General features: G+C 44.7%; 1 protein-coding gene across 2 annotated transcripts in view; it reads right to left on the bottom strand.

Annotated features, from left to right (window-relative positions):
* The window catches only part of SDK1 (sidekick cell adhesion molecule 1), a 443236-nt gene that overhangs the window by 17512 nt on the left and 408669 nt on the right, over window positions 1-17055 (bottom strand). For both annotated transcript variants that reach the window (XM_054180334.1, XM_054180333.1), the window contains 5 exons: window positions 12777-12892; window positions 11179-11365; window positions 10246-10383; window positions 6701-6862; window positions 4921-5046 (listed from right to left, as the gene is read on the bottom strand). In XM_054180334.1, the coding sequence (XP_054036309.1) occupies window positions 4921-5046; window positions 6701-6862; window positions 10246-10383; window positions 11179-11365; window positions 12777-12892 (729 nt within the window). The remainder of the gene's footprint in view (window positions 1-4920; window positions 5047-6700; window positions 6863-10245; window positions 10384-11178; window positions 11366-12776; window positions 12893-17055) is intronic.

The following is a 17055-nucleotide window of genomic DNA, read 5'->3' on the forward strand; positions in this document are numbered from 1 at the left end:
CTGGATTATCATGCAGACTAGTGAAAGGACAAGAATGGGAAGTGAAGGCTGACAAACTGTCAGCCTGGGCATATCGTCCGCGAGCAGAAGTGAACTAAAGGCCCCATGGCAGATGCCGGCGATGCAGCTGCACCCTTCACTTTGAATTTACTGACTTCTGCTGGTTCGTGGCCACGTCTGACACTGCACTCCCTCATTTGGTTAAAAATAAATAGAGAAGGAAAAAAACCAAACATAAAAAAAACCCTCAATCCATTACTCAAGACACCAGAAAGGAAGCTAAAAGTGAGATCTGCCCTCGAGGTGTAGGAAGTGAAAAACCACCATTTCTGGGAAGGATAACTCCCACTTCAAGTAGATGAGTTCTTCCCTCAAAGGTTTGCTCCCTTCACCACAGTATCACAGTATGTTAGAGGTTGGAAGGGACCTCAAGAGATCATCCAGTCCAACCCCCGCTGCCACAGCAGGATCACTTAGGGTAGTCTGCACAGGAATGCATCCAGGTGGGTTTGGAAAGTCTCCAGAAAAGAAGATTCCACAACCTGCCTGGGCAGCCTGCTCCAGTGCTCCATCACCCTCCCTGTAAAGAAGTTTCTCCTCATGTTGAGGTGAAATCTTCTATGCTCAAGTTTGAACCCATTGTTCCTTGTCTTATTACTGCATGCCACCGAAAAGAGCTTGAAAACTGTTCCATCAGAAATAAAGTGTTCTCATTATTCCCTTAATATGAAAATGTTTGAAATCAATTTATGATTAATCTATTATTCAGATCAAACATGTAGTTCGAACAATTTCTTAACACTCATCATCTTGGTGAGCAAAAAACCCCACTTTTCTGACTTGCTTATAGCCTAAGTTTATGACTTGTGGCTGATCTGAGTTTAACTGGCCTGTCCATGCTGGCCAGGGTCCTAAAAATATTATTATTGGATGCATGTTAAGATGCAGTTCTCTCTGGGCTAAAGTCAGACCCAACAAACAAACCCCAAAATGTATGATGGGGAGGGGAAGCAGAAGAGGAAGTATTGGCTTGTCAAGATAACAAGTGGAATGGCCTAGTGAGGCCACACCTGGTGTATTGTGTCTAGTTCTGGGCTCTTCAGTTCAAGAGGGCCAGGGAGCTACTGGAGAGTGTCCACTGGAGGGCCACAAAGATTATTAGTGGACTAGAGCATCTCTCTTATGAGGAGAGGCTGAGTCTCCTCTGGAGACTTTTAAAACCCACCTGGATACACTCCTGTGCAACCTGCTCTAGATGAACCTGTGTTAGCAGGAGGAGAAGAGTAGATGATCTCCTAAAGTCCTTTCCATCACCCTACCATTCCGTGATTCTCTGACCAAACACCTACGTGACTGCCCTGCAGCTGAAGATGGCTGCAGCAGGCCAACACAGGCATGAAGGTCTCATGCTGGCAGTTACTTATCCACATGCACTCCTGGCAGTGTGGATCCCTAGAACGTTCTTTGGAAACACCTCTTCTGTAGGCAGGGGATAACTGAAGGCAAGTTGCTGTGAGACTGCTTGGAGCTTTGCAGGCTACATGCCCACGATTAAAGCCCAGTGCAGAGAGAGGAGACTTGGATGTGGCACAGGGCTGGGAAAAGCTCTACTCCTTCCAGCAGCACTGGGAACCTTAACATTGTTGAGCCTCTTCTGGCCTTTCCTCTGTATGCAAAGACCGAGGATACAATCTAATACCCATTCCTTAGCCATCCTAGTTGGTATCTGAGGAGTGGGAATGGAATGGAATAGGTTGGAAAAGACCTTTGAGATCATCAAGTCCAACTTATCACCCGACACCATCTAATCAACTAAACCATGGCACCAAGTGCCTCATCCAGTCTCCTCTTAAGCACCTCCCTCCACCATCTCCCTGGGCAGCACATTCCAATGGCCAATCTCTCTTTCTGTGAAAAGCAGAAGAGACATCAGTGACAGAAGCTGCTTAATTGTATTTCTTATAGCACACAAGGAGCTAAACTGGAATCCACTTCTCCAAGGATGGAGAAGTTGAAGGAAAAGAAAAACTTCTCTTTTTTTTTTCTGTAATGTCTTCTTCCTCTAGCACAGATCACTCTGGAAAAAAATATTGGTGTGCCTGCTCCATCCCTATGTCTAAGTATACTGAAAATGCAAAGGAGATAGTCAGGCTGGTCACCTTCCTTAGATCTGGGAAAGAAATGGGGAGATCAAGTGAACAATCTCAGCAGCTTGCTGCCACCACTGCTAAACCCAGCAGGGCAGCTGGAGCCCTGGGAGACACAGGAGAGCACTGGAAAATTCAAAGGGAAGTGACAAACTGGAGTAGGGTTTGCCATTTCTGACAGAAAGCCACCCTCCTACTCTCATGGAAGCGTCTTGGCAGGGAGCTACAGCAAGGAAAATGAGATGATACAGCACATAACGTTTGGGGTAATGAGGCCTATAATAGATGACACTTGAGATGTGAAACACTAAGGTAGTGGTATTGCATTTAAATATTGGCAACAAGCTAAAGCTTTTCATCTGTCTGTGTGATGCCCCTTTTTTTGATCTCAGAAGGATGAATATCTTTTCTTTCCTTGATATTATGTGCAGGGCACAAGTCAACTGCTCTTCATCTTGGATAACTCCCTGAAAACAAAGGTGGCTCCAATCGTCAAGCTACTATCCCCATAAATCAAAGTGCAGAAACAAATTCTTAGCATTATATTAAATCAGAAGCTGCTCTGAATGACCAGACCTGACAGGAAGAATTAGTTCCCTGCTTTTGTTAAGCTCGTAATTTAGATTTCAAGCTCCTCCTTGCAAAGATGAGGAAGAAAAGTGGCACAGAAAGGAAGCCAACACTACAGTGAAATAAGCAAACGTTCCAATTAGTCTGTCTCCTCTCCTGGATCACATTTCACGCTCCCTACAGCTGCAACCAGAATGAAGGATGAGAATCCAGCATACAAATGCCTAGTTCATTTGCTACAGCAGCATGAATAGGATTAAAATAATCTGAAGAGGAATTAAATGCCTCAACAGTCAGGTTGCAAGAGCAGGAGAATAAGACCTCTTCTGTGTGTTTCCAGGATCAGTGGAGTGGGGCCAGCAGAAGTGACCCAGGGTTAATGCAGCTCAGACCTGCCTTGGAGGGACTATTTTCTTCCTACTTAAAAAGAGTGGGCCACAAATCCTACATCCTTAGCCATGAACTGTAAAATGTTTGTTCACATCCAGTGGTGAGACAAGGCCAGGAATATTGGATGAGTTTGCAGTGTCACCACTCACACGAGCTGAATTTCCAGCTTGCAGGCAATCTGTACACGAGCTGCAGCTTTCCTTCTGAAAGAGCCTTACTCAAAATCCCCTCTTCAGGCAAATGTAGCCTGGTAAGTGTAATTCGATGAGCAGTTTTGGTTCAACTTGCTATCTGAACAATGTTGTTGAAATAAGACAGAATATTTTCCACCTATGAAGAAATAAGGGCAGAAATCAATAAGCTGATGCAAGAGAAATAGAGGCATGGCCCTGTCAAAGCCTCCAATTAAAAACCCCCGTGATCACTCTGTGAAGCTCCAGTGCTCTGAGAAGGCAAACACTGTCCTTTGACTTTGTTTTGAAAACAATTGTCAAGTTAAATGACAGAAATAGGGAAGAAATCTCAAGGTCCCAGCAGAGCTTCACTAGGGAAAAAATTCTATGAGATGCAGGGATGGAAATACACATCTTCGGTGATGACCACAGAAATGTAGGCAACAATTTTGTTACTGGTCCAGTTAGACATAATTAAAATAATTGGTTTGAAATGCCACCTTGCAGTCCAGACAGCAACAAGAAGGAGGATCCTTTATATAATCAAACAGATATGCATTTATTTAATCAATATATAATCATGCAACGTGCAAGCACCTAGAAGTTAAAAAAGGGAAGAACAAGCAGCCAACACGGATATGTCAAGTATAAATCATGTCTAATTTCCCCCTGTGACAGGGTAGCAGACCTTGTCAATAGAGGAGAAAGAGCAGACATCATCTATCCTGACTCCAGCAAAGCTTTTGACATGGTGACATTCAAACATGGCCTATGTGAAACAAGTATCTGGTAGATGCATCACCAGCTGGAAAACTGTCCTGAGCGAATGGTTTATCAACAGGCACTGTCAGAGTGGAAGGAAATTATCAAGTGAGATTACACAGGCGTCTGGCAGCAGGCACTGGGTTTTTTCTTAATGACTTGGTCACCACAAAGTGTGCACTTAGCGAGTTTGCAAGGGGAACCAAGCTGGGAGAGGCTGCAAACAGGCTGGAGCATATGCCCACTTTTAAAGTGACCTTGTCCAGCTGGGGAAATACTCTGGAAAAAGCAAACTGCAGCTTCAGTAAGATGCAAATCCCAGAAGCAAAACGAGATCTGGGAAAGCACTGAGGTGATGCAAAGATTCCTCCCCCACCCCTGCTAATGCCTTCCCTGTAGAACAAATGGAGAAAGGAAGGGTACGTGGTGCTGAAGTCCTGGCCCTGTTATTAACATTACAATAGTAATTAGCTGCTGTGCTCTGCTGCAGGGAGAGGACAGATTTCTATCTGTGGTCCTCACAATGCAACTTGCAAGCACTTATTAGTGCTTGTGCATGAAAAATGCAGTAAGCATTTAAATGAGTTTTAATTATTAACTATATTAGCTCATCCATTGGATGATTTAGCAGTGATACAGCACAGGGAAAGCCAGAGCACGCCGGCTAATTTTCTGTCTGTTCCTAAACAGCAGACAATCTGCTGAACCACATATTCAAGCAGCAATGGTTTAATACTGGTTGGCAGTAGCATTCTCTCACGAAATCCCATTATCTTACTGGGATGATAGACAACTTCTCCCACTGCAGGATGGCTTTCAGTGTGGAATGAAGGAAAGGAACTCAGGCCGTCAAGCTTTCTGTGTTTCTCGTGGCTTACCTGAGGGTCGTGCCTCTATAATGTAGCCAGTTGTGGGTTTTTCTCCTGAATCTCCCTCAGTCCATTGCAGAGTCAGCCCAGAAGCAGATTTTGTCACCAGAATTTCCTGAGGGGAGCCGGGAGACCCTAAAGGATGAACCAACAATAACAAATGGTGGTGGTACCACAGAGACTGCAGCATTCTCCATGTCTTCTACTGATCCAGGGGGGAAACAAACAAATAAATCACAGAATCATACAATCGGCCAGGTTGGAAAAGACCTCAGAGATCATCAAGTCCAGCCTGTTACTGAATACCTAACACCTCATAACAACTAAACCATGGCTTGAAGTGCCATGTCCAATCCTTTTTCCGATCACCTCCAGGGATAGTGACTCTACCACCTCCCTGGGCAGCATATTCCAATGGCCAATTACTCCTTCTGTGAAATAGAATAGAATAAACAAAGTTGGAAGAGACCTTTGAGATCATCGTGTCCAACCCATCATCCAACACTATCAACTAAACCATGGCACCAAGCACCCCATCAAGTCTCTTCCTAAACTCCTCCAGTGATGGTGACTCCACCACCTCCCTGGGGAGCCTATTACAATGGCCAATAACACTTTCTATGAAGAACTTCTTCCTAACATCCAGCCTAAACCTCCCCTGGTGCAGCTTGAGACTGTGTCCTCTAGAAGTGCTGGTGAACATATATGCAACATAAACCAGCTCAATGGACTACTGACCTAAATCTTTCACCAGTACTAGCACCAGCAGCTACATACAAAAGGCTGGGTTTTACAGATACCTATGTTAAGAAGAGAAAACACACTCTCATTTTAACTATTAGCGTATCTGCAGTGTTTGCACATTGCCACTGCTATTTCTGACTCCAGAGTTTGAAGGCAGCCTCTGAGTTTCAGGGAGAGGTTCCTAGAGACAGCTGCCTGCCCATTCACTTTGGAAGATGCCATCATCATGTTGGAGAAGATTCCTGCTTTATTCTGTCTGTGGTGGGGCATGACAGTTAAGCTGTGGATCCACAGCACTGCTGTACCCAGATGATGGCTGTGGAGGGTACTGTGATAAAATGAATGCTTGCTGGCATCAAGAAGGGTGGAACTGCCAGATGTGGCTCTGATGGAAGACACAAATGTTTCCCAGAGCTGGAAAAGAAGCAAAAATCAGAAATGTGACCATTACTTTGATGTTGTGTCATTTACTGGGCAGGCTTAGATCACTGGAGGGCATTTACCTAGTTAGATTATCTGTTTATCAAAATTACTCCTCAAATAGGAAACCAACTCCTTTTGGTACACACATTGAACCAAGCCAGGGTTCAGCCTTGAGCTCCTCTTGACACATCAGGAAATCTGCAGATCTCTCCCTCTGAATAAGCTGAAGTATCAGGAAAGAATAATTGTGAAGTCTTTCTGGCTTTACATCCAGGAACCTCTGCTGGTTTCAGCAGAGTTATTCCAGTTCTGACTCCATCTCATAGCAGTACCATCAGAATTATGCACCACGCTGTCAGGCTGCAGCTTTGAAATCCCCAGCTAGCCCATTTGTGTCATGATTTATTCACACTGTTTTGTTTATTCACATCAGACTTCTAGATTATAGGAAAAAGGGAAACATGTTTTTCATGGGCAGTTGTGAAACCCACTGAATCATGTCCTGAGCTCCTGTGACTCAATTTCTTCTTGGCTTGGAAATTCATGTGGAGCCCTGAGTGCACTATTCCCCACTGTTGGACCTTGTTTGTATAAGTGATCTGGCTTTCATGGTTCCACTTACCTTCTGCTGGCCCAGCTGTGACGTTGGCTTGCAGTTCAGGACCATAGGCGATGGTTCGGGCTTGCACTCTGAATAAATAGGTCATGCCCTTGGTGAGATCTCGGACCTTCAACCAGCGCTGCCAGTTCCCTTTAATGTCCACAGTCACCACCTTACTTACCCCTGGAAGAGCCACACAGATAAAAAAATGGGAAGTTTGCAATGCAAAAAGAGAAATAAAGGGGAGGTTATTACATCTAGATGGCAAGTAAAATTATCTAACAGTTTGCTAAGAAAGTATTTCTTACAATTAGCAGGAGTTTAAGTAGTGATAATAGCCAATTTTCAGCACTGATAAGTATAATTAGAGTTTAAGCTTGATAAGTGGGTACTGACAAGAAAAAAAACCGTTACAACACAACTGGGAAATTACCAAGAGACTTCATGCAACTTCACTAATTACTCTGGGAAGAAAGGAGGAGGTAAACCAATAGGACTGCGTGTTGCAGATCACTTCCTAAGCAAGCATTTCTCCATTGCTCCTTTGCCTCCTAACCTGCAACACTGCCTGGAGGAGAAAACAAGGGCCAGGTTCTTTCCTTTCATCTCCTCCTGTCATTTCCACCATTACCAAGTGAATGCAGAATGAAGGATGTGTATCTCACAGGGATCCTGGGGGTATAGATGCCACCGCTACAGGAGGTGCAATCAAAGCACTATTAGCTTGGACAAGGCTGAAGTCATCACTTGTGTTTCATTCCCTCTCTGAGGGATTTTTTTTGTACATGGATGAATTAAAATCAGCACTGTTTTCTTCATCAAGGTTTGCAGAGAGTTTCACATTTAGATTCTCAACGCTGCACTAAGGGCACCGAGTGCTTTGTAAACAAAAAAATCTCGTTTTGACTGAAACTTTCTAGAAGCAAGTCAAGGGGAAGAATTCAATTCATAAAACATTTTACAGGGCAAAGCTGGAATTTACAGTCTTTTGGGCCTCTTTCTGGTTCTGTAGACAGGCATAACACATTTCAAACCAAAATAGGAAGCAGGAGAACATTTTTCCCCCTGCTGGAGAAGGCTTCTTGCTAATTTATCTTTCTAGAAGAATGTAGAAGAAGGATGTTTTTCAATCCAGATGCTTGTTTTATGCAAATCAGGGTGATGCTTTCAGTTTTTATCAGTTAAATAAAGAAAAATGTCCAAGCAATTTCTGTTCAAAGTTTTCTCCCAGATACAATTTATAACTCGGGGAATCTTTCTCTGGTTAACGAGGAAGCAGTAAAAGTGCTCCCCTCCTTCCCTAGGTGTACTATTTCATTTCTCTGAGACAAATCAGGAAGCATTTGTCATTTTGAAGTTATATTAAAAAAAGGGGGGAAAAAAAAGAAAGTACTGTTAAAAAAAAAGCTGCAGGGCAATTTTCTTGCCTATTATTGTGTAAAACATAATGCTGTAAAGCTTAAACAATGAAAGGTCAAGCAGGGAGAGGACTGTGCTGAAGAACAGATTGCTCTGTTTGCAGAATACACAGGTTTGAAGAAGTGGCTTGGGAGTGGGGAGGCAGGAGGTGTCCCCACCACCATGGTGAGGATGCTCAGCTGAAAATCATGAATGGGTGTGAAGTCAAATGATGCAGAAAGAAAGCTCCAGAGGGTCACAGAATCACCAAGTTTGGAAGAGACCTCAAAGATCTTCAAATCTAACCTGTCACCACAGACCTCATAACTAAACCATGGCACCAAGTGCCACGTCCAATCCCCTCTTGAACACCTCCAGGGATGGTGACTCCACCACCTTCCTGGGCAGCCCATTCCAATGACTAACGACTCTCTCAGTGAATAACTTTCTCCTCACCTTGAGCCTAAACTTCCCCTGGCACAGCTTGAGACTGTGTCCTCTTGTTCTGGTGCTGGTTGCCTGGGAGAAGAGCTCAACCCCCTCCTGGCTACAACCATCTATGCTGGTGAATTGCAGTGTTGGCACAGAAGAATGTGAGACCTAGGGCTGGAAGGACACTCTGGGATTGTGGAGTCTGGCAGCTGCCTGTATTCAGCATCATTATGTGCTCCATCTTCAAATGGGTTTGGCTTTACCTTGCTCCCTAATTAAAGGAGAATGACTTCTCTGTTGAAGGAAAACAATGGCACCAAGGGAGGGACTACAACCATGGTGGGAGAATAAATATGTTGGCTGGAAGGAAAACGTTGTCACAATGGGTACAATGGGTAGAAACTGGGAAAGAAATTTAGACAAAAACAGAGAAACTGAGGAGAAGCTCTCCACAACCTCCCCACTTGTATCAGAAATCTGCAGGGGAAGGAGAGACAAACAGGAGTCAGAGATAGCACAGAGGGAGGTGAGGGAGAGAAGACAATAAAACAAAGATTCTGAGGGTGTTAAGTCAAATGCATGCAGAGAAAACATGATCTGACACTTCCATGTTTCCAGGGGGAAAAAGTGTATTCTTAAACAGTGTGCAGGAATGAATAAAAGGCAGGAAATGCCCCAACAGCCTGAACCTCCTGCATACCCTGTGCACATTTCTTGGTCACAATCAGAAATGCTTTCTGCGTTAGTTCTTTGTGCTCAGACCCGCCAGTCGCAAAGGCTGAAAGTGCTTTTATTCTTGTGTTTTTATTCTTGAATATAACTCCCTCAGTGCGGGAGATGTGGATATTCAGACAATATAGATCTTTATTCCTTACAGAAGAAGCAAATACAAGTGATTGATATCCCTATTTCTTTGGAAAAGAGTTTAAAATGGATTGGCAATGGTTGAAATTACTTTCCCTGCTGTCACGCTGCCAAAGTTGGACATCCTATTGAGCTACTGGCAATCTACCAGGAATATAAAAATACTAATAAGACCCATCCACAAACTTTGTAATCTTTTCTGATTCACCTTTGGAATGAATTTGCATTTGTTTTCAGCAAATGGCCACATCTTTCTGTGTTGCTGTTCTGGCAAATGAACGAAACACTTGTGGCCACCCCTTTGTCCTGCTCTAGCTTAAATCTAGCGCTGGGTTGAAAACGTGCCTCGAAAACTCCACCCGAGCAGACACAACCCCATCCCTAACACAGTTATTTTCACCTGTCAAAAGTGGCAGTGGTACCACTGATGACTAGTACATATTTGATGCCTGGGCAATCTTTATGATAACAGAAGTGACACACGATTTGATAAGCAACACAAATGTGTCTGAGGACTATTCTAGGACGGAGCCTACTCAGCAGTTTCGACGCAGGGAGACGATCAGGCACTCTCGGGCTGAGTTTCCCCTTCACCCATACCAGGTAATGATGACCACAAAATGACTTTTCAAATCACACAGAATAGAGTTTGTGCAAGAAAATGAGAGAGGACAGACAAAAGCTATATTCCACAATATTAGAGTTCGCTGAGCAGTTTTGGCAAAAGCAGAATTGCTTTACTTACCCTCTGCCACCTGGCTTCTCCTGGAAAACGGCAGAGAGCAAGTGGGAAATTGGGCAGAGATAAAAGATGCTACAGTACTTTTCTGTCATTTCCCCAATGAATATGTATGATCAAAGGTCTTTCTTACCCTGGACGGGAGCCAAAGGCTCGTAGACTACTCGATAACCCTGCAGGACTCCATTTGCTGCTGTCGGCTCACCCCAAGATACATTGAGTGTAGTGCAAGTGATCTCAGAGAAGGCCAAGAAGCTGGGAGCACTGGGTGCTGAAAGGATTACAAATAGATCGAATTGCAGCAGGGGTAGTCAATCTGACACACCTATATATTATAAAACATTGCTTTATTTGCCCAGCCTTAATCTAAAGGAAACAAATTGAGAATGGGATTTGTCAATTGCATCCAGACATCCTGTAATCCATCAGAAAGCCAGCCTTGTCCTTAAAAACACTCAGCTGCAAAGATGAGCCTCAAAAGCAAGCAAGGAGATAGGATACAGAAGGCAAAGACTGTATGCTGTGTGAGCATACAGCTCAAGTGCACATCTCCTTTTCATAACCACCAACAAAGGCATTGCCTTCAGCCTGCGATGAAGCCACAGTCACATTGCAGTTGCATCCAGCACAGAGACAGCTCAGTCTGACTGAGTGGCTGCTGAGTCAGCTGAAAAAACCCTGAAGAATTAGAAAAAGTACAACAGTTCTCCACAGGAGTCTTTGGGCAACTCCCAGGCACTGGAGATGAGAGTTTCTTTGGATTTTTAGATTAAATAGCAGAGGCCAGAAATGGACTCACAGACAGTTTTGTTCTGGACCAGCTTGTGAAGGCACTGGCTCTTCTGCCAGTCCATTCTTCTTTCTACTGTATCACTCCCTTTCCTACATGGTCCACTTACCTAATTCTTTTGTTCACCTCCAGGACCATTACAATGTAATGTCCCGTCCCAAAGCTGAATCTAAGCACCAGTACCCTCCTGTATCCACCCGCTTCCCTTCGCCACTGCCCAGTTACACGCTGGTCGTCACCAAGTCTGTGCTTTGAGACAAGAGCAGGGTGCCATACCCGCCTGGTGTGTCCTGCCCTGTGAGGGGCTGCTCCTGGGGCCGTCCCCAGCTGCGTTGAAGGCGGAGATGCAGACCATGTACCGCGTGTGGCTGGTCAGGTTTTTGAGGCGGACGGTTGTCTCCGGGAGGAAAAGGACCTTCACTTTCTCTGTGTCATTTTGGATGTCACTCTCCCAGTAATAAATCTGTTGGAACAACGAAGTGAGGTGGCATATCTCACACCCTAGAAAATATCTGGGTATTGCAGCCATATAAAGGGAGGAAGGTGGAACAAGTCTTGCTCTGCACTCCTCCATTAAATGAGATACCAAAGCTTTTCACCACGTGCCCAGCCTTTTATCTTCCCCTGGCAAATTCCTCTGAGTCCAGTGATCCCACAGCTGAGTACATCACTCAAAAATAAAGCACATGCTGAAGAACATGGCCTAATGACAGCAGATATGAGCTGCCAGAGTTCAGCAAGGAGAGGTCAGTTTTTTTTAATTCTCCCTGAAACACTCACTGTCTGTCAGCATTGGCATCCTGGTACAACAGCCCATAATTCACCTCTGCGTGCACACAACAGTTACACCATTTGTATTCACAGGACAGCCAAGCAAATGCCTTTCTGAAGAGGGTAATAAAGACTTTCCCTAAAGTTCTTTGAGGTACATTTCCCCATTCTTCCCTTACATAATTTTCTTCCTGATGCCATAAAATTAAGCTTTGGAGAAGTGGTTTCCAAGAGGAAAAGTGGTGCCAGCCCTACTTATTGGACAGGCCTGGCAGCAAGGGCATTACAACAGGCCAATGCAAGCCAGAAAGTTGAGAGAATGAGCCTAGGCAAGACTCCACCTTGGCTCTACAAGCCAAGCTGTTGGAGCCATCTATATGTGTACAAAAGGAAAAGAACATGAATTGATATATAAGGATGCCTGTTGCTGCCAAGAAAGGATGCCAGATTATTCACATTGGCTTGGCTTTTCTTTGCTTATGGACTTAAATTCATGGTCAGAGGCAGAGCCAGACACTGAACCCAAGCCAATTTCCACTGTTTGTAGACTTGCCCACTTCCAGTCTCTGAGGGTCCATTCTCATGCTGGAGAAGCTAAACAACATGTCTCTGCAACGTGCTTGTTGCCTACGAACCAAATGCAATTAATGCTATGATTTAATTTTGTTAAAGTTAAGGAAATGAAATAATTCTTCCAAAATCTGACCTGGCTCAGGCTTCTAGCTTGGAGAAAAGTTCTGTTTTTCCTAGTGGCTTGTAACATTTGATAGATAGAAAGCTCAGTTAATTTTATTCAATACATTTCTTGCCCCCAGCTCTTGTGTGTCTGCTGCTTTTTGAGCAGATATGTCGCCTGCATAAGCGGAGCTTCCTCCTTATCTGCATACCCTGTTTCCTCATGCTCTCCTACTCCAAAATAGCAAAAGCCCCAATCCCATTCTCTTTCTTTTGGCTTTAGGACTTGGTGCCATTTCTGTACCGCAGCCTGAAAGCTATTTTAATTTGCCTTATGCAGCGAGGGCTACTGTAGTTTGTAGAGCTATGTCTCAAGTATCAGCAACACCATGCAAGATAAATGAAACCAGTGGAAACAGGAGGATTGCCTTATAGCCTTGGATGTTTCCATTTTGGCTGTCAGCAGGAGGGGGGTCCCAGGTGAGCTCCAGCTGGCTTGCAGAAAGGGAGTTCACTTGGATGTTCTGTGGGGCCAGTGCTGGTGCTAGAGAGAAAGGAAAACAGAAGAATTAATAGTGACAAGCAGAACCAGTTCGTATCCAGGTTGCAATGTTTCATTTGTGGAAGGACCCAGAGCAGACTCTGTATATGCCACAAGTCAGCTGCCAGAGTGAGCCCAGGAAGAACCTGTACCACAAGCAAGTCTTGGTACCTATGTACTGAGGAGCAGCCAAGCCTCTGGTCATGGCTATGTTCTGTCCCACACAGACTGGGTTAGACATTGAATCAACTCAATTCCTGCCAGCAGCTTTGGAAAACAAAAGGAGAATTTTGTCTTCATTCTGTTGCAATGTTTGGGGCTTGCCTTTGGCAGTGACACTGTGCTCCTGACCAACCACTGCTGGAAGTACCTGGGAGCAAGGCAGCCCACTGGCCTCCATGAGCCTGGTCTTCTCCTCAGCATCAAGGCTTTTGTCATAGCCTGTTCGCAAGGCTCCCAGACTCAGAGTCAAAATACCATCTAAAAGTACCTCTCCATCCCTGGAAACATTCCATGTCATATAGGATGGGGCCCTGAGCAACCTTCTCTTGTTGAAGATGTCCCTGCTAACTACAGGGGAGTTGAACAGTTAATGACCTTTAAAGGTCCCTTCCAACCCAAACCACTCTATGATTCTACAGCTTTCAGTTTGCTGCTTGCTAGCTCTGCTTTGATTACACCTGCACAGATAGGTGCTGGCACTCTTTGACTCCTGATGGCATTTCTTCTTTGCATTGTGCTGTCACAGGAAACTAATCTTGGAGTGCACCTGGGTCATGCCATCCTTCCCTTTGTCAAGCTCTAGCTTGGTGCAGGTGGATTTTCTTCCCCAGCGGCTAGCAAGGACACTCTGTTTTCCCAACCTGCTGTCTCTGCCTCCAGCAGGTCTTAACAAAGCAGCACGTGTTCTGTTTGCAGAGAAGGGGCCGGAGCGCGTCCTGCTCAAACTCCAGGAGAAGGAAGAGAAAGGCAGGGCAAAGGGTACACTTCTCCTTTCTCCGCGTTCACGCTGCCGTAGCCTTCACCCAGACCACCCCAGAAAGCTGTCTCTTTTCTCACTGCCCCTTTACAAGCCAGAAATAGAAGTGATAAAACATTCACTACTCGACTTAGCTAGCCCTGGTTATCCGTTCCTCCGGAGGCTTCTTTCTTCGGAGCGAGTGACCTTCATAAGTCACACTTTTCTACCAACACTCCCCTCCCCTCCGAGTTATAAAATAAAATAGTAATTAACACCCACTCAGCCTGACACCAACTATTTATTTTGTTCTAACTGTGTGGTTTCCATATTATCACTGCCCACCCTGCCGTTAATGGAAATGTTAATAACCAGCGCCAGGTTGTTGTGACAGATGCTTGGGCTCATTATCAGAAATTCTTATTTACCGCTCCATTAAACGACAGAATCGCACAAAAAAACAATTCAATCAAAACTAACTGGAGGAATTTTAACAGCCACATTAATAATCCAAAACATAAATAAAGTTAATATCTTTTTTTCACCCCACCCCACCCCCGCCCCCCGCCATCCCCCTCACCCCCGCGCTCGCCACCGGCGACTCTACTGCAAAATGATCGCTGTGCAATTAAAACATTGAAAGGTAAAATCAAAAATAGCTTTTATGCCAGTGCTCAGTTAAAACTGTTTACTGTATTTGTTGTTGTTGCCTTTTGTTGGGTTTTTTTTGGCTGGCTGGCTGGCTGGAGCAAATGAATGAAGTGAGAACAACCATCAGTAACATACCAGTTACTCACGAGGGTGCGCTGCACTGGCTTCTGCGTTTCTGGGGAGGGACTTTTTAGGGTGTCAGGTAATTATAGGGCCAGGGGGAATGGAACAAAAATAGAAATGGGTAGATTCAGATTGGATGCTAGGAAGAAGTTCTTCACCATGAGAGTGGTGAGACACTGGCACAGGTTGCCCAGGGAGGTGGTGGAAGCCTCATCCCTGGAGGTTTTTAAGGCCAGGCTGGATGTGGCTGTGAGCAACCTGATGTACTGTGAGGTGTCCCTGCCCATAGCAGGGGGGTTGAAACTAGATGATCCTTGAGGTCCCTTCCAACCCTAATGATTTTGTGATTTCACAGAGGACCAAATCAGAGAATCCCAGCACAGTAAGGGGTTGAAGAGGTCACCTAACACAAGCCCCCTGCTAAAGCAGGGTCACTAGAGCAGGTTACCCAGGATTGTGTCCAGACGGGTTTGGAACCTCTCCAGAGGAGACTCCACAACGGCTCTGGGCAGCTTGCTCCAGCACTCAGAAGAGGTAGCTAGCTGGCTGGCTGCACAGAGTGTCACACTGTGCTGTTCTGCCAAGGACCAAAAATCTCAAGATTTTAAGACTTTCACAGCACGCATCAGAGTGTGAGGCCAAACTGATCACACAGCACAAACCTGAAAATACATCTCAGAGATTTGCAGATGATGGCATGCTCAGGGAAACAGGAACAAGTACAATCACAGAAGAAAATGGATCACTTTAGCCACATATTTTCCTCTCTAAGTAGTGACACTACTGCCTATCCTGAGCTGACAGCTTCAAAGTGCTCTCAATACCCAGGTCAGAAGCAGTGTCTGTAAGAGCCTTTTTCTTTGGATCTTGTCTGCCAGCCTGCAACAATTGCTGCTTCCAAGATGCAATCATTGGAATCATTGAGTAGTTTCAGTTGGAAAAGACCTTTAAGATCATTGAGTCCAACAGCTGACTTAACCCAACCATTAAACCATGTCCCAAAGTGTCACATCTGCACATTTTTTTTTAAACCTCCAGGGATGGTGACTCCACCACCTCCCTGGGCACAGCCCTTTCCAAAGCCTGACTACTCTTTCAGTAAAGAAATTGTCCCTAATATGCAATCTATGTCTCCCCTGGTGCAATCTGAAGAGCTGGCATGTGCAGCCTGTTGCCAGAAAACCACAGCTTTGCCTCAAACCCTTTTTGGAGCATATCTAAGAAACACATTGGTCAAAACCTGCCAGTGATCATTCTTCACTGCCACTCTCACTGCTGGAACTGTACTTTTGCTGGCATGGCAGCAGAAAATTTGATGGGAAGAAAAAAAACCAACACAACAGAGACAACATAGAAAAAAGACATTTCTCTTTGCTACCCCCAAGCCTTGCCGAGATGCAAATTGTTTGGTTTTGTGCCCTGTGAGCCTGTCCCTCTGTTCAACTTTCCAAGCCTGATGTGTCTCTCCTCTTCCAAGCACAGATTTCCTGTTGACAGCAAGGGACAGCAGAGAAGTGTTGCTGACGCTTGATGTGGCTCTGTGCAGACTGCACATTACATTAAGGGTGAAATGAAATACTTTAAAAAGAAGGAAACACATCCCTAAAGAGTCTACCTGTTTGAAACCCCAAACCACTCACTGAATGTATGGGCAGCCTGTGCCAACAAAAGCAACTGCATTTTAAAGCTGAATTCAAAAGCCTTTTTACCTTCTAGGAATGCAGTTCAAGATTACCTGAGCTCTGAATTTTTTTCATGGCTGTCCAAATGAGGAATACATAAAAAGCAAGGTTAAAGCTGCATACCTCACACTGCTTTAGGTGTTAGTGACATTATCAACTATAGCAGGATTGACACAGAACCCCCAGGGTCCAAACTCAGCTCTTGGCAGGTTGAAAGCATTTCACTTTCCCTGAAAACAAACCACCCCTCTGTATTTATCAAGTCTAATTCTGTGCACGTATCCTGCCTTGGAATCTCATGCAGATATTTGTAAACATTTATTTTCTTATCTGATTTCCATTCACCTTTGAGGTTGTCTCCTTGAAACTCTCTCAGCCAAAACATAAGGAGGAAGGCTAAGAAGGTCATAGAGTAATTAGTGGGAAAAAACACAACACCAAACAGCTATGGATTGGATGATGTTGGCAGCATCACATAAAGGCAACAACTCTATCTGGAAATGGAGAGTGTCAAAACAAGCCCATGAATACAGTCACATATCCAAACCCACATTTAAATGTATCACTGCCCTCATTTTCTACTTGTAGTGAACAGCCTCTGCTCACACTGCAGTCAGTTTGAGTTTGCAAATGCTTATAACCTTTAAAGAAAAGGTGCTTGAAATCCCCAGTGGCCTCCCCACACTGCAGCTCAATGCATTGCAGAAGCTTCACCTTAGTTTTGCTTGCTGCTTCCTTGGGATATTTGCCTC

This window comes from Dryobates pubescens, chromosome 4 (genome assembly GCF_014839835.1).
Source record: "Dryobates pubescens isolate bDryPub1 chromosome 4, bDryPub1.pri, whole genome shotgun sequence".
NCBI classification, from domain to species: domain Eukaryota; kingdom Metazoa; phylum Chordata; class Aves; order Piciformes; family Picidae; genus Dryobates; species Dryobates pubescens.